This window comes from Perna viridis, chromosome 2, assembly GCF_037379345.1.
Source record: "Perna viridis isolate PV_CMFRI_1.1 ecotype Kerala chromosome 2, ASM3737934v1, whole genome shotgun sequence".
In the NCBI taxonomy this organism is placed as follows: Eukaryota; Metazoa; Mollusca; class Bivalvia; order Mytilida; family Mytilidae; genus Perna; species Perna viridis.
Genome location: NC_142446.1, coordinates 59,332,021 through 59,357,497, shown reverse-complemented (window position 1 = coordinate 59,357,497; position 25,477 = coordinate 59,332,021). Strand labels below are relative to the sequence as shown.

Genomic DNA, 25,477 nt, shown 5'->3' with positions numbered 1-25,477 from the left:
TTACGGTTCTTTATTGGAACGGTATGAGTTAAAAGGTCCAACCACAAAAAAAAATGACAGACGCTCTATAGTAATAAATCTGTCTATTCTTCTGTCGGAGCTTCAAATTGTCCGTCCGAAAAAAATTATGTACGGATTGTATCATTGTTTTTTCTTTTGGTGTAGGCTTTTGATACTTACCATAAGGGTAGATCAGCTCAAGACAACGTGTCTCGTACGTTGACCTGGAATTTTGAACTTATTGTCAATTTTTTCAGATAAGGGCCCACGATGATAAATTTAATATCAACGCTTTCGTGCTATTTTCATTTCTACAGATTAGTAAGATAAAAATATTTCTTTACTTAATTGTTCAACTGGAGTAAAAAAGAGCAGATAATGGGCCTAAAGATGACGGTCAAGATAAGCTAGAACGTATGTTTTCTTTGTAAACAATCACCCAACAAACTTGTCAAATATGATGTCAATTTTAAGTTCAATGTCATCTTACCATTTGTATATTTTTGTTAGATTCAGAATTATTCTACTCTAAGCATTGAAAAGATAACAGCGGAAGTTTTACTGTATAGACTCTAAGATTTGTGTTATCTTGTTTCGTATCTATAGTTTGTCTATGTAATTTTAAGTTGTTCTATTGTTTATATAGTTATGTTGATTGTGTTTTTCTATGCTTCCATCTAATGAATCTGAATTGTTCTTGTGTCCTTAATGCGTCTGTATTTTACTGATTCTTATCTTAAAATACATATATACCTGCATTATCCATTATTTTGGAAACTGGATTAAATTAAAATGTGTAGTCTTTCATTAAGTTGTGGATGTACGATAACTGTAAAAAAGTAGAAAATTGGAATTTTGTATGCAATTTTATATAAAAGAGTAATCAAGGGAACCAAGGTTATAGCGGTAATCAAAAGAATGTAATCCAGGGACAAAGAACATAAAGTAACTTAAATCATACATACAAAGTAACAAAAGTAAATGAGCAACTCGGACTCCACTAAAAACTGGGAGCATGGACCAGGTGCACCGGCAGGGTAAACGTCCTCTGCTTTTCTAGAAACACCCACCGAGTTGCTCATAAAAAAGTCATGTCCGGGGTAGACAAACGAGGAAAGGAAAACTATGACCCGTTGAATAAATCAGTTTTCATGATGCTGATGGATACACCATAACGATCCACGAGTTCATGATGACGACCATAAAACTTCTGTAGTGATGACTTCAATCTTGTAGCAACATAACCCTGTTCCAGAAGCCTATTTGTTAGAGTTCTAGCGCGATACAAAAAGTCTGCGTAGTTTCGGCAAGCTCTGGCATAACGTATGAGTTGTGATATGAACACTCTATACGCAGGAGCCGAAGGGATGTTGCCACAGATGAAAGGAAAGTTGACAATTCTGAATGAAAAGTCATTACGTTTGTCGTAAAGTTTGGTCAATAGTTTTTCTTTACCATCGATTTCTAAGTGTAGGTCAAGATATGAGGCTGACTTCACAGTGTCTGTAGTATCTTTTATCTCAAGTTCTTTTGAGTAGATGCGATGTATCAAATTCCTGAAATTAGGATTGTTTAAAGATAACACATCATCTATATAGCGGAAACTGAGATTGAAGGATCTAGCCAAACGATATTCTTTCTTTCTGATCAGATCAGCTATAAAGTCAGCCTCATAAGAGTAAAGGAATAGGTCAGCTAGTAAAGGAGCACAATTTGTTCCCATTGGAATGACGACCGTTTGTTGAAAAACACGTCCACCACACTGGACAAATATGTTGTCGATTAAAAAATGATTTGCGATTTTCTTTATATCTTAGAGCATTCTACAAAATAACATTTAATTCAAGCAATTTCTTGCACAACAAGTATCCCAATTTGCCATTTCTATTAATTTTGATATGAAATTTGGCAGCTGAGAAAAGATTTGGTAGAGCACTTGTCTACTCTGGACATTAGACACTATACTAATCCTAATGTAGGTTAAGGCAAAGAGAGTAAGGTCCCTATGTTAGGGAGATTTCAATCTTCACCACTTCTTGAAACATTAACAGATAAGACCGATTATTAAAGTGAAGATAATAGAGGGGGAAAAAGAGACAATAGAATGTGTTTGTGGGTCGTGCAATATTGTTTGACAGTGAAGAGATGTATATTTTCATAATAATAAGGTGCATGTCTAGATAAGCATATATTGTTTTAGTCATTGTATCATGAGTTTAATTTACAGAAGTTTATCTTTTTTTTTTTATAATTTTCAGAAGTTTGCTATAGGAAAGGTGATGAAGTACAATATAATGTTACCCATGTAGGATGATGTTTTAAGTAGTTGTCAAAGTTTTTGGTAAATTGAAAATTGATGCTGAGTTGGTGTTGAATTGATGCTTAATTTAGGTCAGTTATGTAATATATGGTAATGAAAAATTGGTGTTGAACAGTATATAAAGGGTTTGACTAAGGGGATTGGAAGTTAAAGTTTAGTAGTGGAATATAATAATAGATAGACGGTCAAGTAAAGTATCGAGATTTGATGTTGAGGAATATACGGTTGCAGACTCAATGTAAGACTGGAATTTTTTTTATATGGCCAAGAGATGTTTTTTTGAATACAGATGATTCAAGAGGAATAATGTTTTTGAGAGTCGTAACTTGCCGTGAGTGGAAGTTAACTCGTAATGATTTATGATTTTCTTTGACGTAAACTTAACAGGAAGTATTGGTATTCCGGACAACATGTTAAAAGGTTCTGGAAAATGGTTCAAGGTTAAAGTGAATTGTTGATGTTAGTATAACTTGCATTAACAGAAAGTTCTCATGTTACGAATTTGCGTAATTTTCGGTCGTCAAAATAATTTTTATCCTGTAACATGTTTTCTTTTCGGTATAATCGTAATAAATTGTAGAGAAGTGACAATTCTCTTTATTTCGTGAACCTGCCTGGAATTGTGAGCAACTAACTTGGCTTTTGTCGTTTAAATATACCAGCCAAGTGCTTTGCACATACTCAGTCGCCATGACAACAACGCCAAACCAAAACAATATGGTTGTTTATCTAACTATTGACCTTTTCAGACTTGCGATTCATTAATCTTGCTGCTATCGCATGCTCAGAAAGGTTGTCGATTTACTCCTTCTCTTTGTTCTATCCTTTGCTTTCAAATTACGGTAATTTAGCCCTCTAGCTATACTGTTACGGAGACCGATATTTTCGATAGAATTTAGATTAATCGGCAAGTGTATATCAAAATGGCAAACATTGACAGTAGATTTAAAGAAGTTTTTTTTTTATTTCGAATACAAAGATTGACTTAAAAATATAGATGATCTCTTTGGATATGCTTTTAAATAGACTTTTAGCGACCTAAATATATTAAACCCTACGTCAAATTGTACAAAATACAGTAACAAGTTGATTGACCATCTCCATTACCTGCACCATATGATTTTTTAATAAACTGGAGGAATTTGCCGCCTAGGACCTTGTAGGTTTACGTAAAACAATTATGAGAGCGACTGACACATGTAATCATGAACCAATATAAGGATAAATCTGTGCTATCCTCTTTTGGTCTGTCTACCAAGGACGATGATTGTGATTTACCGTCTATGTACTGGATTCCTGAACTCCACAAGAATCCATACAAACAACGTTCAATAAGTGGATATGTAAAATGTACCACCAAACCTCTTTGAAAACTTTTAACTTCTATACTCACAACTGTCAAAGAGGGTCTGCAGTCCTACCACAACACTTGTTACTCCCGTAGTGGTATTAATGCAATGTGGATCCTGAAAAATGGTACACCAAGATACAAATATATTGTTCTTGGTAGAGATTCCTCATACTTTGTAAGAAATAATTCCAAATCATGTTCCAAATATGCAGAGGAATATGTTTACAAAATGCTGGAATTTTTAATCGACAACATATTTGGACGTGTTTTTCAACAAACGGTCGGCATTCCAATGGGAACAAATTGTGCTCCTTTACTTGCTGACCTATTCCTTCACTCTTATGAGGCTGACTTTATAGCTGATCTGATCAGAAAAAAAGAATATCTGGCTAGATCCTTCAGTCTCAGTTTCCGCTATGTAGATGACGTATTATCTTTTAACAATCCTAATTTCGGGGATTTGATACATCGCATCTACCCCAAAGAACTTGAGATAAAGGATACTACAGACATTGTGAAGTCAGTCTCATATCTTGACTTACACTTAGAAATCGATGGTAAAGAAAAACTATTGACCAAACTTTACGACAAACGTGATGACTTTTCATTCAGAATTGTCAACTTTCCTTTCATCTGTGGCAACATCCCTTCGGCTCCTGCGTATGGAGTGTTCATATCACAACTCATACGTTATGCCAGAGCTTGCCGAAACTACGCAGACTTTTTGTATCGCGCTAGAACTCTAACAAATAGGCTTCTGGAACAGGGTTATGTTGCTACAAGATTGAAGTCATCACTACAAAAGTTTTATGGTCGTCATCATGAACTCGTGGATCGTTATGGTGTATCCATCAGCACCATGAAAACTGATTTATTCAACGGGTCATAGTTTTCCTTTCCTCGTTTGTCTACCCCGGACTTGACTTTTTATGAGCAACTCGGTGGGTGTTTCTAGAAAAGTAGAGGACGCTTATCCTACCGGTGCATCTGATCCATACTCCCAGTTTTTAGTGGAGTCCGAGTTGCTCCTTTGCTTTTGTTACTTTGTATGTATGATTTTAGTTACTTTTTGCTCTTTGTTATGTATGTCTGTTTTCCATGTCTGGTCTTTGTCCCTGGATTACATTCTTTTGATTACCACTATAACCTTGATTCCCTTGATTACTCTTTTGTTGTTGAAGAGAAAATCAGTGAAAACATTTGAAGGATTCAATGTTTTTTACCCTTAAAGATATTTATAGTCAAAAAGGTACTCTAAAACCCATTAAAGGCCTTACACCAGCACCTACAGTAACCATGTAGAAATAACCAGGAATACATCTTCGTACTGCATTAAGTTTTTAAAAAAAGTTTACCTGCATTTGATATAAATTACTGATATAATGATAGAATGCACCTGTTTCATAAAAGGGTGGCTTGAATAAAGCACTTAACAAACTGTGAACAAGTACTGCAAGGACAATTATTGCATGATGACTTATCACAGAACCATACCTTGAAACATTAGACAAGTCAACAATAATTTTGAGCTGAAATCACTTTTCATTTGCCTTTGTAACTTTGTATGTATGATTTTAGTTACTTTATTTTCTTTGTTGCGTATGTTTTCTATGTCTGGTCTTTGTCATTGGATTACATTCTTCTAATTACCGCTATAACTTTGGTTCCCTTGATTACTCTATCACATTAATGTTTCACCTAGTTTATGGAAGAGGCCGCATGTTAATGATGGATCTACAATATTGGAGCAAAAATCACGAAGCAAAACATAAAAAAAAGATTGAATGTGATGATAATGCTATAGGTTTGTGAATTTAAGGTAGTGGACCTGGGGTAAGCGTGATAAATTGAAAAGATTTTGGTATTTAGTCACTAAAGCGTTTGAATGACTCCTTATATGCAAGCTTCACAGTGATGAATTAACTCCAAGAAAGGGTTCAACTTCTAGAACAATAATGCCAGCCCGAAGTATTGATTAAAAGTTTCAAATGGGTACATTGAGAAATATATTTTTATAAGGTGGGAGAATGTTTGAAATGATGCATTTTACTGCAAACCAAGATTCCTTTAGATAAAATATTCAAATTGAAATATGAAAATAATCTCTTGTCATGAGACATGTCCGGCTAACCAATAACCTTGCCATTTGTAAAATTCCTTAACATTTTAGAGTAAAAAAACTATACTTTTTTTCAATAATTCCTTATTAAACTTCAAGCTTTCTGTTTTCATTGTGTTGCTTTGTTCAGCATATGACTCTATCCAGCATTGGACTATTTTTGTCCCCTTCGTTCAGAAATATGAATATTTGTGTGACATTGATTTGCAACAGTAGTTGACTCAAGCAGTGGCCGGCAATAATCTTTCATCAATAAAAGTAATAATTTGATATTTGGTAACCTTATTGAATACTAATATGATTTTAGCCATAATAATTAATTATAAAAAAAATATTTCTGTGCCTTACCCTACAATCATAAAAACATTAAAAAAAACTTCACGGTGAACCTTTCTGAAAATTTGCAAATGAAAAGTCCATATAATATCAGTATTGCACAAAAATTGAAAATAGAAATATTTTAGTCTTCATTGTTCAGAATTTGCACGGTGAATTTTCCTTAATTTTGACAAATAATTCGCCACAGTTAGTGTACTATCATGTACAAATTTCAAGAAAATTGAATCATGGGAAAATTTTGGAGGTACCCCAGGTCTACTACCTTAATTGCCTTCAAAACAATTTGTTGAACATTTTGTAACGAAAACTACATATACATAACAAGGAACAACAGGGTGAAATAAATGTGTTAGTACAGCAGCTACCACGTCCACCCTTAGTAAATGATTGTACTTTGCAAATCATTCATTTGTCTGCAAACTGTTTAGAGACTACGAATCCACAGTAAACACTTCGCCACCATGATATGGATTATCTATTTATCCGGATTTTAAAAATGATTTCCTGTCGAAGATTCTTCATCCTTCATCCTTTTGAAATAAAGTTAATTGTTCATGAAGGAGAGATTAAAATGTTTTATGTTTAGCGCTAGTTGTCAGATTGTGTGGCTCTCAGTGAAAACTTTGAAACAAACTAATATATATATATGTATTAAATCAAATGTCTTTTTAAAGTATGTATTATGTTAATGGGTTGAAACTAGAAATATTGCTTAGTTATGTGTGTATCTGTGTTTAGATTTGTAACGAGCTGAAGAAAATCTATAAATTGTTTCGTAAATATGTATACGTGTATAATCTAGCCCTAAAGTAATTACAGATGGAAAGACATACTGTTATAATTTATGGCATGTTATTTGGTTATTTAATACATTATGCATTCCAGTTGTACCTATCAAAAATAAAAAGTAACCAGAATTTTATTATTAACATCTTCCCCATTTCATTACTTTTTTGTCGGGGCCCTTTCGTATTTTATTCAAAGCGTAATCAAGGAAACCAAGGTAATAGCGGAAATCAAAAGAATGTAATCCAGGGACAAAGAACAGACATGGAGAACACAACAAAAAACATAAAATAACCAAAATAATACATACAAAGTAAATGAGCAACTCGGACTCCATCTAAAACAGGGAGCTTGGACCAGGTGCATCGGTAGAGTAAGCGTCCTCTGCTTTTCTAGAAACACCCGTCGAGTTGCTCATAAAAAGTCAAGTTGTTACAAGATTATAAGTTGTTAATCAGATTATTTAAAGATGTGTTTAAACTTTTTTTAAGAACATTTTGTGATCTCTTTAAGTATTAACTATTTAGTATTTAGATTATACGCTTTTGCATATTTACTATATCCGTTCTTTTTTTTAAGTAATTGGTTATCAAGAATCTGATTTTGCTTTAACAATACGATACAATGAAGACCACAAACATTTTATGGCAGACAGAAGAATTATATTTTGTCGTTCCGTAATATTCTAAAATGAAGATATAGTCATATGGTATTCCTATGAGTTTTTGAGTAAGATGGTAAGATGATTACATTTCGCCTCAAAAGGAGATTTATTCTTGTAACAATATATATATATATATATATATATATATATATATATATATATATATATTCCAAATGATATTAGAACTGTCAAATTTACGATGCAATTTTTTAGTCATTCCCTCCGCTGGACTCGAACCCGTACCGCTGTGACATCAATGGCTACACCACCTGCACAATTCCAGCACCTTAGACCACTTGGCCAGCTAGACTTTATAGAAATATAGCATGCTATACATCAATAGGCAATACTACTATATTTTTACTTTTCTTAATTGCTTTCCACAGTTAAATTATTTCTAATTCTTGATAAAAACGCCCCTTTCACGTTTTCATTCAGATTCGTTATCGTTTGCTTATGTGTGCCTTTGAAAAATGTACAATCACCCATTGCGTGCGTGATTCAGCTTTTGAACCTATCTTTTGATCTTGAACTATATTTGTTTTGTGTTGAAGAAGGATATAGGTATACATATATCTGTATTTTATTCAATTGCTACATACAAAGCATCCAATGTTTAGCAGAATGAGGTCATAGATGTCATACAAGATCAAGCAAAGGATTGATGATATAAAAATGACTTGAAATGAAATAACTTAAATGTTATGTTGAATTTCAATATAAAATTTTAATAAGTTAAATGTATACACTCAATCAGAAGTACACATATTCTCTGTTTTTTTTTTTTTTTTTTTTTTTTATTTATCAAATATTCCTGATGCTGACCCGCTGTCAAAATAAATATTTCTTGAATTTGTAATGATTAATCCTTATTTTTTTGTTTTTGACTTCTTGACAATGCACTGAAGTTCATACTGACAAAACATATATTTGGCTCGATGTTCACTTAGCAAGCAGCTGCATTTACTCTCAAACATAATTGTTATATTGAAAAAACATAATAACCAGAGACTTGAAAAGAAAATTAATACATTTTTTCACCTTTTTTCTTCAGCGTCTATTCACTTATTGTATAACACATTTCTGACTTTAAATTCTTGTACGCATGTAGATTTCTGATTTTTTTCCCCGTAAAATCCCTTAAATATTTAATTAATTGTTCTACTTTTGTGCATATTTAACTTGTTCAATTCTAAGTATTGTGATACTAGTTTATTTTCTTACATAAGACTTTTACAATATCCAGGAAGATTCCATTATTTGGGTGGCACAGATAAAAATTCATCCCACATATTTTTTTATTCCACTCTTATGTTAAACTCAATATGATGTCAGGGGAAACAATACAGTATCAGTATAGAGGACTGTCCGAGAATATATTTTCAAAGTTCCCTAAAACAATATTAAATTATAAATACTAAAGGTCAAAGAGTTATTTCCAATTATGTTACCGTTCTTGTACTTGCTATGTAATTGCACTCGTATCATTTCAGTAAATTACACACCAACATTCATATTAATGAAACAATAATTTGTAATATCTTATGGATGAAAATGTTTGGAAACACAAATTGCCACCGCTTTGGTCTTCCATGGGCAACCTCATAACTGTACATGAAATTAAAATGTGAGCTGTCAATCATATTTGAATATGGTTTGGTACACTATAACACAGGGTTATGAAATGACTGACAGTGGAATGAAATATGAAAACGCGTGTGTGCGAAGATATGAGCAAAATATAGTTTTTTAATGAATAATTTATAAAATGTGTTCGATTGTTTCAGGTAAAGTTGTTTAATTAAATAAAAATCAAACAGTATTCGTCAGCCGCAAAGCTGAGTCTATATAATTGATCAAACGACTTCGTCTTGAAATGTACGAAACATTTCATCAGCAACCTCAAATCAATCAATCAATCAACTTTCCAATAAAGGAGATATTTTTCCGCTAAATAAAGATTGCCTTTATCATGAAAGAAACTCTAAGAACGAACCTATTTCGTATTCAATTAAAGTAAACAAATAATAAATAAAGAAAAGTGTCAATATATGAGAAATTAAAATTTCTGAAAAGAAATGTTAAAAATAATTTTTCAAAAAAACTAAAAAAAGGAAGAAAATTTCGACATACGCCAAACAACTTCTAGGATATTTCAATTTGGCATGGTTCTTAACATGTATTAACATCTTCCAAACAAAATATGATAATTGATATTTTGGTCTTGCGCGTTTTATAAAAAGTTTACCACTAACAAATACCTGCATATTTAACGCGCTAATACAACTGGAATCGTTGACAAGAAAATATGAAACATTAATCACATCCGATACGAACCTCAATATTAAATTTTGTATAAACTTGATGTGATTGCTACACACAACGTGACAGGGTGTTCTCCAAGGTTTCATAATGCCACATACTAATAAATTATTTATATTTTTTTTATTCTCGAAGTTTGAACGGTTGCCATCTTTGAATGCCCGCCATTTTTTTTAAATATCAATATAGTCAATCGATAGTCCATATAGAGACCTTATTGTAAACCAACTTTCTACGATTTTTTTCTATTTTCTGACGAATTTCATAAAGTTTGAACAGTGCCTTTTTTTAAATGGCAGCCGATATGACGTATGCACATCACACACGGTGCCCTAGTTTTGTGCCAAGTTCGATACCTCGTTCATCCAGTGGAGTTACAGGAACAAGACAGGAGTAAGACGAAAGACGAATTATAAAAAAATAGCTGTAAAACAATATGTTCCCCTACTTCGGCGGGGGGAACATAGTGATAAAATAAGACAGATGGCAGGTTACATTTTATTTTGAAATATATATGGCGAAAAAGTTTGTTTTTCTACAGTAATAATCTTGAATATAGAAAAAGAAGGAATTTTTATGTAGGAGTGAATATTTCAACACCAAACAGAAATAATATTACACCAATTATATAATATGGCCTCACATTTAATAATGTTAACGATTGAAGGGCAGTTATAATATTTTCCCTTTTTTTCTATATCTTTTTGTCTTGTTGTTTAGATCAAAACTTTCCGTAATTTAGCATGATTTGACGCCCGCCACTTTCTCTTGATGTTTAATAAATGAACTGACAGCATATTGAAGATACATGGTGGTTATGTCTCCGTTACTGTAATTGATGGGAAAATAGTACCAAATATCGGAATATTGACATTTTTATTTCTGTCATCTGTACATTTTGTGGTTAACAGATGGCAAATTAATATAACTTAATGGAATTTCTTAAACGATGATAACTTTCAAGCTGAAAAGATCATTTTGTATACACAAAACATGTTTAACGTACCAAGCGTCCAAAATATCCCTTGGGTAAATGATTTTTTTCCTCAGGCTAATTCAAAATTTAACGACAATGGATAATACATCGTTAGATAAGTCAATTTTGAATTCATTACTTTTACTAGTATTTGGTATAAGGGAAGCCTAAGAAATATTTCTGTTATGTATATTTCACCGAAAAAGAAGTCAAATAAAGAAGAATGGGGTCAGTACAATTTAAGATTATCAAAACATCAATTGCATTGACTTATTAACACCGCCTAACACATTTCTCAGATCTAACAATTCACGATAAATGTAAAATGAAGCATATTATACGACGTATTATGGCACATGACAGTACCGGGATGTTCTATCAATAACTTGATTTTCAAAATTCCTACTAAACAAGTCAAGTTGATCTTAGCGATCCGAACTGGTCTTTAAAATTCGATTAAATTACCTGGAGTATTGTCCATTGATTGTTGCAGTTGATGCATTTTGATAAAGTAAAGAGTATCGAAACATTTCTTCTTAGTGACAGTGTAGTATTCATAGAAATCACTTTTATTTTGCGGCTGTCCCGTTGCCGTGATCAATGTCAATACAACAAAGCCTAAAAGACAACCACATACCCGAAAGAGTTTTCTAGTACTGCCTTTGTCATAATAAGAAATGTTATACATTTTTAATTTTGAATCATGAGATTTGGTCTAGATGATAAAAAGAAAATCAAGTTTGAGAGGACTGAAATTCTAGCATAATCTAAAACATCTTTTAAAAGTTTTTAACACTATTCTTATGAAAACAAATATACCAACTATTGAGTTCTGAAAGGATCATTGCTGCAGTAATTAATAATACAGATAAAATTTTAAACGAGTGCTTTAAACAATACCATAGTAAAAGTGTACATACAGCTAATTTTATCTTCTCTACATAACTTTTTTTTCATGAAATAAAGAATATTGTTTTTATCATGAAAAAAGCAGCCATTTGAACTATTTATGATCAATGAATGATCTAGCCTAACTATATTGATTTAGTAGTATGACTGATGAGAAACGTTTTTCTTCTAACAGTTGTTCTTGTATGACAAACTGAAGTTTAACAACTGTTTCTATTCGTTTTAGTAATTCTGTGAGCCTCCTTTTGAAAAATAATAACATAACCCGAAAACCACTGTACTTAAAATGTGGTTGCCTGTTGTTCCATTAAGCAGGCCTTGCGGCAATAAATATACTTTAAAATTATGACAAAACAATAGACCACCAATAAGTATTGTATGTACTTCAATTAAATTTGACGAAATTATTATGCTCTACCTTAACTTAAAACATGTCTTCATATTTTTGGATAAATTTTTGATAAAAGAAATGAGCGGTATTTTGTTTTTCGAAAAGAAAATTGTCCCGATTTGAAATAAGACTAACACTAAGGAAACAAAATTTGGCTTTGTTTATGTATTTGTTTCTTTTTAGTGCAACCTTCGTAGGTAGTACCTTCGTAACATAGGAATACAAGATAAATGGTAATTATGTTCGACCTATGTTCTTGCACATAAAAAATGTACCTGCCATTCGTTTTTTTATTTATTTATTATTTTAAAATAAAAAGCAAAGTGTTCAATTTTCGTCACTGAGGGGACAAGCCTTATTACTGAATAAAAAAAAACAGTACTTTCAAAATGTTGCAAACAAATCGTAAATTTCAAAAGTAAGTTAAAGAAACTATCCTTCAAAATTCTGTCAAACGCTTTATATCTTTGGACATCTATTTAACATTGGTATACACTGAAACTGACTTTCAACAAATACAAATATATGAATGCATGCTGACATTGTTTCAAGAAAATATTTGAGATATATTTGACCTGCTATTTCTATAGTTTTTGGTTTTGAGTACTTCTTGTATACAATATATATATTTGGATATAATTTTCCCCATCCACTTTATTCTAATCCTGCTAATGAGAGGTTACTCCTTGAAACACATGTACAGCATATCGAAGTTTTCAATATAAATATGATTGGTATTTATATAATGAACAACTATCGACAATTCTTTTTTTAAGTAATTATTTACATTTGTTGGCACAGTTTAACTGTGGGTTGTTTTGGCTAGCCATAAAACCCATTATTTCACCTTGTAATTCATGTACTAAGTCAGAAACAATATTGCTAATTTCATGTTTCCGGTTACCCTTGATGTACTGTATAATATGTTTCTCTCCAATTTTTGTTTTTTTCGAAACGCTGTTTGTTTTTAATATATGAGTAAATAAAGTAACATACAAAGTTAAATTTTCAAATAAAAAAAATACTGCAAAATGAATTATGAATGGGTAACTTAGTATAACCTATTTGCTTCCTAGTTAAAGATTTAAAAAAAACCAAAAAGTTAAAAGTGACATGATTTATCATTCACGAATATTATTAACGATTAATTGTTCATTTTACAGAAAAAATGCTCTTTGAATATAAGGAATGAACACTGTGTAGGATAAATATGCATATACATGTGTATTTCGGAATAGTTTACAAGGTACAAAAAAGTAAAATTAATTTGTTTAAAGACTGTTAAATGTTAGATGAATGCTTCTTTTACAAATCTTTGTAAACTTGATATAAATATAAGTCGAATATTTAGATGACCGATGATAGAAATTCTGACCATTCAATTATTTATTTATTCATATCGATATCGTGATTTCCTATGATTGAGATATTTCAAGTATATATGACAAGTACTATGATTAAGAGAAATAATAATAGATACATATCAAGCACATAAATCAACAATTGATTGTTTACACGGGAAACTTTGGAGAAAATTGAGTTTTAAACACTGTATATACACAGTAGTCCTGAAGTCGGTAATACTCAACGACTGTAGCGAATTCATCTGCATAAGAAAAAAGAACATATACATTCAATCACATCAATAGGTCCTGGTAGATCTTTTTAAAGAAAGATTTCGTTTACGAAGTCACATTTCGATGATTTGAAGTATATTATTAGATTAAAGAGTAATCAAGGGAACCAAGATTATAGCGGTGATCAAAAGAATGTAATCCAGGGACAAAGACCAGATATGAAAGACAGACACACACAACAAAGAACATAGAGTAACTAAAATCATACATACAAAGTTACAAAAGCAAAGGAGCAACTCGGACTCCACTAAAAACTGGGAGCATGGACCAGGTGCACCGGTAGGGTAAGCGTCCTCTGCTTTTCTAGAAACAGCCGCCAAGTTGTTTATAAAAAGTCAGGTCCGGGGTAGACGAAGAGGAAAGGAAACTACGACACGTTGAACAAATCAGTTTTCATGGCGCAGACGGATACACCATAACGATCCACGAGTTCATGATGACGACCATAAAACTTCTGTAGTGATGACTTCAATCTTGTAGCAACATAACCCTGCTCCAGAAGCATATTTGTTAGAATTCTAGCGCGATACAACAAGTCTGCGTAGTCTCGGCAAGCTCCGGCATAACGTATGAGTTGTAATATGAACACTCCATACGCAGGTGTTGAAGGGATATTGCCACAGATGAAAGGGAAATAGACAATTTTGAATGAAAAGACATCACGTTTGTCGTAAAGTTTGGTCAATAGTTTTCCTTTACCATCGATTTCTAAGTGTAGGTCAAGATATGAGGTCGACTTCACAGTGTCTGTAGTATCCCTTATATCAAGTTCTTTGGGATAGATGCGTTGTATCAAATCCCCGAAATTAGGATTGTTTAAAGATAATACGGCATCTATGCAGCGGAAACTGAGATTAAAGGATCTAGCTAAACGATATTTTTTTATTTCGGATCAGATCAGCTATAAAGTCCGCCTCATAAGAGTGAAGGAATAGGTCAGCAAGTAGAGGAGCATGATTAGTTCCCATTGGAATGTCGACCGTTTGTTGAAAAACACGTCCACCACACTGGACAAATATGCTGTCGATATAAAATTCCTGCATTTTGTAAACATCTTCTTCTGTTTATTTGGAAGATGATTTGGAATTATTTCTTACAAAATATGAGAAATCTCTACCAAGAACTATTTATCTCTATCTAGGTGTACCATCTTTTTTGGAAAAACAACGATGTATAATGTTTTTAAGTCGGATTTTAACTGAGTATGTGGAATAGAAATATACAGTGTTGAAAAATCATAGATTTTAATGCTATTATATTCTGATAATAGTCTTGAACTGATGGTCTCGAATTTTTCAGGATCCACATTGAATTAATACCACTACGGGAGTAACAAGTGTTGTGGTAGGACTGCAAACCCTCTTTGACAGCTGTGAGTGTAGAAGTTAAAAGTTTTGAAAGAGGTTTGGTGGTACATTTTGCAGATCCAGCAATGTAAGGTTGTTTGTATGGATTCTTGTGGAGTTTAGGAATACAGTACATAGACGGTCAATCACAGCCATCGTCCTTGAGAGAGATCAAAAGAGGACAGCACAGATTTATGGTTTTCCACAATCTCTTCTTTGGATAGTGTGGTAGCAGTATAGGTCTTATCACTCCTATTTTTTCTACGTGTACCTCTGATAATAAACATTGGATGTAAAACGTTTTGCAGACAAAAACAATGTTGTTTTGAGCTTTGTCTGCTGGTACGACAACATATTTGTCATGTATAGTAGACAATGTTTTTGCTACATCATGGTCCTTGCACTAATTGACCTACTTAAAACTTTCATTTGTTTTAAAATTAAGGACCTCACGGCCTTTAACCACTCTGACAGAGAATGAATGTCTTCTTGTTCTCGTTTCATCCATTATCTTGCGTAGTCCTCTACGGCACCCATAAGAACTTTAAAGTTATAATTCCAATTTATGGAGGGAGGTTCACGGTACTTGGGACCTTTAGAAAGGATATTACACAGAGATTCGTTTTCGATGATGCACAAATCCTCTAAGGTGATATGCATTCAAAAGAAGTCTGCATCATTCTGACGGTGCATTTAGGATTTCGTGATGATGTAATTGGTTTCCTGATCAGAGATCGTAGTTATAAACTTTGCAATAAATACATTTTTAAAACATTTTCATTTGTTTGCAATGGCATTGGTTTTTGGTGAATTGGGTTGTTGAAATAAATTCTTGATCTGAGGTAACACCTGTGTACCAAATATTTTTTTGAAGGCAATTAACTGCATTTACAATAATTTTCTTGAACGTGAATATGATTGAGTCCTTTGTATATTTGTATTATTTTAACAAGGAGTCAAAGTATTTGTACTTTTTCTAGATGTTTGCGATATTTGGTGTAGTGTAGTGTAGTGCAATATGTAAACAAGCGATTGATGAGTAATTTCTTCGGTAATATTCTTCATTTCAGGTTTATGTCCTTATAATCTGTCACAACTTCGTACGTAATTTGCTCAAACGGAACAATTATTGACGACATTAATTACAAAATGTTAGGCCTTTGTTTTTTATGCCGGGTTTATCACCTGTATCTCACTTGAGTCCGGTAGGGCGAGACTGAGATATCCCATGAGAAAGCCAAAAACCAATTGCCTGATGTTCTATTAATTTGTAATTTAAAAGTAATATTTTATTTTCTTTTTTTTTTGTGTGTGTTAAAAAAGTTATCAAAATTCAATATTTGATTGAGTACTCTTCATATACCGCCAAGGTCATTCAACTTCACTGTGAGGTAACGAATTTTATTGGATGTTTTGAGTCCCGTTTTTTTTACGTTTTTTTAAGTTTTTTACGCATTCATGACCTTATTTTCTGTACAAGAATATACATTATCACCTCATTGTTCACAATTGGATATATAAATACCAATTCATCAGGTAATAGAAATATATCATAAAATATGTTAAGCGATAGACAATAGAGAAATGGTATGCGCAGTATTTTGTGACATATCAAAAGCATTCGATAAGGTTTGGCATCGAGGGTTATTAAAAAAGATCGAAGCATATGGTATTTCAGGCAATTTATTAAAATGGTTAGAAAATTATATTTCAAATAGAAAACAAAAGGTTCTGATAAAGAATGTTTCGTCTCTGGAGGGGTTAGTTAAATGTGTAGTACCTTTGGGTTTAGTTTTGGGACCCTTGTTATTCTTAATATACATAAACGATCTTGTTGACAATACTGAAAGTATATCAAGGTTGTTTGCGGATGATACATCACTTTTTTGCTGATACCTAATCTTTGAAAAATAAAATAAATACTGATCTTAATCTAGTACTTAAGTGGTCTAAGGCATGGTTAGTTGATTTGAATCACGCCAAAACTAAAAGTGTATTTAGAAAAACAGAGAACGCTTACCCTACCGGTGCACCTGGTCCATGCTCCCAGTTTTTAGTGGAGTCCGAGTTGCTCGTTTTCTTTTGTTACTTTGTATGTATGATTTTAGTTACTTTATGTTCTTTGTTGTGTATGTCTGTTTTCCATGTCTGGTCTTTGTCCCTGGATTACGTTCTTTTGATTACCGCTATAACCTTGGTTCCCTTGGTTGCTCTTTTACAACTAGAACAAATGTAGATAAACCAATTGTTAAATTTAATGGTAAAAAATGTTAACTATGTTGAAGATAATAGACATCTCGATGTGTTTTGTCTAGCGATTGTAAATGGAATTGTCATATTGAATTTATAATCAGAAGCTCTACAAAAATATTATCAATGCTAAGAAAATTCAAATATACAGTTAAGAGAGAAAATTTAGAAAAAAAACATATTTTTGATATATAAGACCAATTTTAGAATATGGATTTGAAAATTGGGATGAGTGTGGTCAAACAACTATAGATAAAATTGGAGCCAATTCAACATGAAGTCACAAGAATAGTTACCGGACTTTCAAAATTTAGCAGTATTGAATCATTATATATTGAAACGGGTTGGGAAACTCTACTCTCCGGAAAAATCGGAAGCTTTGTTTAATGTACAAAATTCGAAATGGGGAATCTCTCAATTAATTGATAGACTGTTTACAAATTACAACCTTGCTGAAAATAGTTATGATTTAAGAAATCAAGGTGACTACAGAGTTCCACTTACTCGACTTTAGCTTTACTCAAATTCTTTCTTTCCTTCATCTATTAATTTATGGAATAGATTAGATGTAACTGTTCGAAACTCTACATCATTCATTCATTTAAACGAAAAATAAATACATTACTTTTAAAAACCCCTAATTTTTATGATACTGGAAACAGGTATTTGAATGTTATACACACACGTATAAGACATCGTTGTAGCAATCTAAATGCTGATCTTTTAGAGTTAACTTAATAAATGATTCAAAATGTTTGTGTGGATGGGTGATTGAAGATTCTATTAATTAATTCTTAGAATGTCCTCTTTATCAAAGTTCGAGACAAAATCTACGAAATCGGTAAAATTTCCTTAATGAAATTGATATAGAAACTCCTTATTTGGTAATAGTGGGTTAAATGAAGACAACAATGAAAACATTTTCAAAGCAGTTCAACAATTATGTAAATACTATTACAAAGTTTCAAAGTGAATAACCTTCTACTACTATTTTGTAAAACTTAATCAAGCACAGGCGTGCTTTTATGTATATATTTTTTACCTTATTGTTTTGTCTGTTTAAATGTTGTATATATCATTACTTGTCTTTATTATATGTTGATGCATGTATTTTACTCAAATCGTATATACCATATTTATGTACTATGTTTGGGAGAGGACGCTTTTAAGTTTTAACTTTTGCCCGATCCCCTTGCTGTTAAAATATGCAATAAAATATGTTCAATTCAATTCCTCCTTATTTTTTTTCTTCAAATTAATGTAGAGAGATGAAAGCTTCATTCGCGATCTACTTTTGTCTATAATGAATTGTGATATCCGGTAGCACATTACTCTCTTCTTTGAGAAGCCAAGTAACTATTACTTGCGGTTTAAATAAATCTTCATATTGTTTAAGTGTACTCCTTTGGGACATGTGGTAATATTGGACCCTTCGGACCAACCCAGTTTATGTGTGATGCAGCTTATAAATCAACTCAAGTTAAGGTGGAAGTAATTAGCAATGGCACTATGAAAGGTACACAAGTGTGGACTGTTCCTGAAAATGGCACATACAGGTATACTTTATTTAACTTTTATCGATTTTGAAGTCATCAATTAGTTGTATCTCTATTTGTTCTTTTTTTTTTTTTTTTGGGGGGGGGGTGTTTGGTTTTTGGTTTTTTTATTTTTATGTGTACTTAGATAGTCAACGTTGTGTAATTGGTACATTTATTTTAAGTGTATCCGCAAGAAAACTGTCCTATATATTTTTCTATGAGAGATATGTATGTTTTGGAATACCAAATGAACCTTGTGCTCGTGTGTTTTTGTCTGTTATGTTTTTGTCGTACGGTAGTGTTCTCTTTTTCTTTGTTTCTGAATTATATTGGGATCGCGCATTAACCGCGTTATAGTGGCCTATTGTAGCAGTTCTTATAGCTTGTACTTTCAATCCTTCCGTATACTTCAGCTTTCGTTAAGTTAATGTGTCTTCATCACTAATATGGAGTATCTGTGGTTCTATAATCGCTCGTTCTAGACTTACTCGTATAAAGGTATTTTTGTACCAGTTTATGAAACAATACAATAATGATTGTAATATCATTGTGTTCTTCATAACTTGAATTTATAGACCCTTTTGCCATTAATAAATTGTGCTTTAACACTTCTACAATGAAGTTGATGAGGTAAACTAGTTCATGAATCCCAGGAAATTGCCCTCTATTTACAAATACTAGTATATAACTAAAAGTTCATTTTATACGAATTCTTTTCTGGAAGCTAATGATGTATTAATTTTATGGAAAAAAAAACATGTGATAAACTGCTCAAACTGATATTTCCTTTCCGTCCCAAAAGTAAATAGCTGATTAAAGACGAAATGTCCCTTAAATGAATGACATCACACCACTTAATTATGACAAGCGGACATTAAATGAGCTTCATACATTGTCAATAATTAGTTTATAAGTCAAATTTTGACTATAATTAGTTAATATTAATTCTATATATATAAAGCTACATTATTTGCTATGTCTGAGCTGAAACCAATGTCTTCTTATGTAATTATGTTTAGTGCCGATAATGAAGAACTCCGATATTCAACATTATTGAATCTTATATCTCCGATATCAAGAAAAGTATTATATTAACTGACAATTCAACATAGCAATGTTGTTTTCCCTTTTCACAATTTAATGTTGGTGTTACAAGGTGTGTCATAAAGTTTGTAGCTGACGATGTAAATTATTTCCGATACAAAGTGTTCAATTCTGACCATTTACGTCTCTGGTGTGTTACGTTCAGTCTTAAGTGAATTCTTTGACGGGAAGTCTGTTGCACTTGTAATGATTTCATTTGTCATATTCCTTTCTCTTACTACTTATTGTTATGTCATTCAATCTTTGATAGGGTCTTTAGAAATTAAAATACTATATTTAAAAGCAGTTTTTTTGGTATGAGATTGGCTGTGTTCTTATATATGACTTAAGATGTACCGTGGTTCTCAAATTGGAGAATTGGAATTGATTTTACATACGATGGGACATAACTTTTTGTTGGTTTAAACTGGTCTGGGGCTGGTATGTCAGATAACTGCTAGTAGTCTTTATTCTGTATATTTGTGTAATTTATATTCAGTTTCTTTATGTCCATCGTTACAAGCTACTCGGACTTTTTTAATTAATTTGTGTGTGTGTGTGTGTGTGTGTGTGTGTGTGTGTGTGTGTGTGTGTGTGTGTGTGTGTGTGTGTGTGTGTGTGTGTGTGTGTGTGTGTGAAACATTTTATCCACAGTGGTCAGATTTTAAATGTGAAAGGTTTTGATTAAGCGGCTTTTTTGTGCCTGTCCAAAGTCAGGGATTTCTGGCCTCTGTAGGTTACAGACCACCAATCACCAATTCAACCAATGAGCATTTGGAACGTACGCAAAAATAGTCCTACGCAGAAATTACCCCTGTTCCTCATAGTGCTGTGAAAAAAGTTCTCATCTTATTTAAAAAATTTAAACAGTTTCTGAAAGGAAAAACATTTCTGTACATTTTATAGGTGCATTTTGCTTCTTGTGATGTGAAGCCTAATCTCCATAATGATTTTTAAATATACCCCTATCTTTTGAAAACACTGGGATTTCCCATGCTATTTATAGACCCTTCACTTCCGGTGACCAGTACTGCACTGCAAGTCTGCTAACCCCACATGCCATTCTGAGGATTGTGAGCTGACATATGTAGAATCATGCTGATATATAGTCCTCTGCAGGTTAAAGTTAAGGTAAAATCCAGAGAAGCCATTGAATATTGTGAAATTAGCATAGAAGCCTATGGAAAGTGGAATTAGTGGTTTTTAGCCTGTATGTCTAGTTTCGTTTTAACTTTTGGTTTATTTTTATGTTACCTGTGTATATAGGGACAACTCTTTTGCGGTCCCTTGCATTATGATGTTTTGGGGCCAGCTACAGACTGCCCTGTGGTATGAGAATTTCCTCAATTGGTGGCCTTGAGATGACATTTTCATCCCGATGGGGTTCTTGTCTCATTGACATATACACCATACCTATTCCCGTTTTTTACTATACTTAAATTAATGTGATGAAGTTACCTTACCTATTAAATGATACACGTTAAGAATTACAAAAGAAATGATGAAACAATACATACGCATGCATTATATCTAAATATGCACTTGCATTTTATTTAAAGAATAAGTGCAGCAGGTGCCCGTGGTGGGAAAGGTGTAATCGACCATAGAGTTTCTGGTGGTGGTTATGTAGATGGGAAATTTAATCTCTCTGAAGGCCAGAGGATTTACATTATTGTCGGTCAGCATGGTACAGACGCCTGTTCAACCAACACGGTATGCTATTATCATAAAAAATATTTGATAACTTTTATATTCTACGCCGGGAGTAGATAACTACACCATTATTTTCAGTGACTACCATAGTTTTAAATATAGATTCTTGAGTTAGTTGGAAAATATCGGTAGGACATTGATAATTTAAAAGGTTTTCCTCTACTCTTTATAATATCAATAAATTTCATCTGTATTTGTGGTCTAGGCCATATGCGTCTTACATACATAATCCAAACGTATGAGTTTGATAGAATGGGAACGTCTAGATCATACTTAGTATGTCGACTGAATGAGTAAACCACAAATACTACTAGGAATTAACAAAGTATTCATAACAAATATAATTATTATTTCAAAACTTTCGTTTGCACACCGCCTTCCCAAAAATAGCATGGTCACGCCAAGTAAAAATACCGTCGACGTATCGCTGCTAATGGTTTGAAGTAGACAAAGACAATATTCTTTTGGTTTCAATTACGTCATTTACTGAACCACCCGTGTCCTATTAAGAAATGCAATTTCATCATCATTTTTATGTAAATTGTGCTTTGACAGAAAGGTTCTACATGCATCAAACAAAACATTGACATATCAAACTTCCAAGAGACTTTCATTAGTTATAGTGTTGGATGAAATTTTCAGGGTGTATGCAGGTGGGATTCTAGGCTCTGGTCATTTAAATGTATACAAAGCACTAAAAAAAAAGAACAAAAGAACAAGAACAAATGGTACACAAAACCAAATAAACAAATAAGTCCGCAAAGAAACATGAATTAATATTGCAAGCTGCACTATTGACTTACTCCATAACAAAATATAAATATGTAAAGTTGCGTGAATACAACATAATTAAGAATTTAAATTATTTCATTGAAAGTTGTATGTTCATTAACTTTGTAGAATTATGATATAAGATCTATTTGCCAAAATGGTTTACCTAACGATGATTTCCTCCAACAGAATAGCTGGGGCGGAGGAGGCGGTGGTGGAGCTACATATGTCTTTAAGGTATCATTTTATGACGCTTTTTAACAGCAAGAACAGTGTTGGGGAAATCTCAAATATCCCCAGTATAAAACATAAATATTTAGGATTTGATTTTTTCCTGCAGTCTCCTTTAAGAAGTGCACGATGAAAAATGTTTCCTTCATAATATGATTGGTATTTTTACATAACATAGAATTCTTTGCACATTGTTTTAAGTTCATTAAACGTAAAAGATGTACTTGTGATTCTGCTTCATTCCTTTGCTATGATACACACAAATGTACATCTTTGTATTGTGCGCAAAATAAAAAATCTATTCCTGAACTACTTTCAACAAGTTTAGAGACTGAACATTAATAAATTTTCTTTCAGCACAATTTCGTGAAAGATATATACGTGCCTTTAATAATAGCAGGCGGAGGTGGTGGTCAAGGGTACAAAAGCACATCTGATCATGAGATTTACAGAATAGTCGATAACTTGAATATCAGTGGAGCGAATGGATTTACGGACATATATGGTTCAGGTTAAAATTAAAACTGAATTTTGATCCATGAAAACGAATTATCATACACTCGTTTTATTCTTGGTTATTGAATTCCAAACATACATTTTACTGAACATTTATACAACTGGGGTTATATTGTCTATTCTTATAAACAGAAAAAAGCAATATCTTTGAAGAGAGTTATAATTAGGAAATATTTTTCACAGAGAAATACATAATATGAAATAACATTTCAACATTTTATACAGTCAATATATTGATTGATCTCGATGTTCATTTCTTAAAATGTCTATTATTGAAGGTGGTGGTGGAGGCTGGAATGGAACTGCTTTATATCCTCAAGCTGGCAGATCATTATTAGAGGGTGCAACAGGTGGTTTATCTTGTAACGGAAGTACTGCTGCACCAGGTGGTTTTGGAGGAGGAGGGGCGGCATGCCTTTCAGGAGGTGGAGGTGGAGGTTATACCGGTACTGTAATATTGTTTTATCAGTTTTGTAAGAATTAAAAAAATAAGTTCTAGCTAGCATACTTTTGGGTTTTTTTTCACAAAATGAGGAATGAATATATCTCTTCTCTTCTGTGGATGATATATAATTGTAATGATGCTTCTATGATAGCCTGACACATGTAATTGTGTTAAATCACAGAACCAATTTCATTCCATATTGAAAATAGGTTTCGACCATAATAAAACAGATAGAAAATTACAAAACATTATATGAAAAAATAATAAAAGTAAATCCATCAAACAGACATACATACTGGCACATTGGCATATTACAAATAGAACTCCTCTTGAAATTCGGTGAAAACATTTATCGACTTTATTATTTTGCCAGGAACAAATTAATGACTTTTCTCAATAATTATATCCAATTAACAGTTCTTATTTGTCATGACCAGACAGTGTCAGTTTATCTTTAATCAGATTGTGTTTAGTCTCGATGAGCTTTGTGGACATATATGTATATCCTCTTTACTTATTGTTTGTGACTAAGCATTTGTTTATATTTGTTAATAGAATCTTTTTGTTGCGAATAGTCTCCTGAAAACTTCAGCTGGCGCTTCGTGTTATAAATTTTATTTTATCTGTATTGATTATTTAGACGCACAATGGAATCATAGCTTTACCGACGAATCTTATTATTCAAACTGTTAAGCTTTTTTGACAAAATTAGTTCATTAGCGTTGTCTAGATTCATTGAAGGTGTATCCTCTTGTCATTAATAATTGTAAGTAGACAAATCTTATCAAGCTTCCTTAGTGATAAATATCCCCATTTGTCTTGGCTAATGGCCCATCAGATTTATATAGGAGGAGACTGATAATAATGAAATATATTGGAAATATATGGCACATATCTAATGCGATAAGCATATCGATAAGCATATTGAAATTAGAAACAAACCGTAAGAGGATTTCTTCTAATAACTATGAACACAAATAAAATGAACACAAAACAGGGAAAGGACAAACAATACTAAAGCCAAAATTAGTTCAATTGGAGATATGAATTAATCACTTAGTACGAAGTCCGTAAATCCTGAAAGAACAAATCCAAAGTGTTTTGATAAAACTTATCAGTATAATTTGTAAAACATCAGTGATACTTTTATAGTAGAATGTGTACCTGTTATATATTTTGTTTTACGTGTTTAGATGTGTGCACATGAACAACGTATCCTTGATAGTTATAGAAGTAACAAGTCAAGTGAAATATTCATCTTTTCAGATTAACGTCCAACTTTCTAAAACAAAGTCATTGAATTGATTTAAAAGACACTAACAAATATACATATATATATTGAGAAAGGTCTGAAAAGGTCTGATGTTAGAACTGTCAAATTTTCGAAACAAATTTTGGTCGTTTCTTCCGCGGAAAAGAGTGGTCTTAAGAGCTGGATTTTTGCAGGCTGTGTTGCCATAGATGTCACAGCGGTACGACTTCGCGTCCTGCGGAGGGAACGACCAAAACTTTGCTTCGCAAATTTGACAGTTCTAACATAGTTGGGAATTTTTCAGACCTAAAAAAATGTTGACTAATAGAAGAAAATCTGAGTTGTTTTAGAATTGAATGTTGTTTTTTTTTGTTTGTTTGTTGTTTTTTTTTCGTTTTTAACGGTCACTCAAATATAAATATAACAAAATGTACTTTGTGAATGCTAACATTAAGGATGTTTATTTTTATAGAAATTGCTTTAAGACATAAGTACAAATTTTAGGCGATTAAACTATC

General features: G+C 32.4%; 1 protein-coding gene across 1 annotated transcript in view; it reads left to right on the top strand.

Annotated features, from left to right (window-relative positions):
• LOC148626279 (leukocyte tyrosine kinase receptor-like) overlaps positions 1 to 25,477 on the top strand; it is a 112,875-nt gene that overhangs the window by 60,440 nt on the left and 26,958 nt on the right. The window contains exons 10-14 of the mRNA XM_088570160.1: positions 18,807 to 18,966; positions 21,591 to 21,744; positions 22,645 to 22,752; positions 23,104 to 23,257; positions 23,541 to 23,708. Coding sequence (XP_088426286.1) covers positions 18,807 to 18,966; positions 21,591 to 21,744; positions 22,645 to 22,752; positions 23,104 to 23,257; positions 23,541 to 23,708 — 744 coding nt within the window. The remainder of the gene's footprint in view (positions 1 to 18,806; positions 18,967 to 21,590; positions 21,745 to 22,644; positions 22,753 to 23,103; positions 23,258 to 23,540; positions 23,709 to 25,477) is intronic.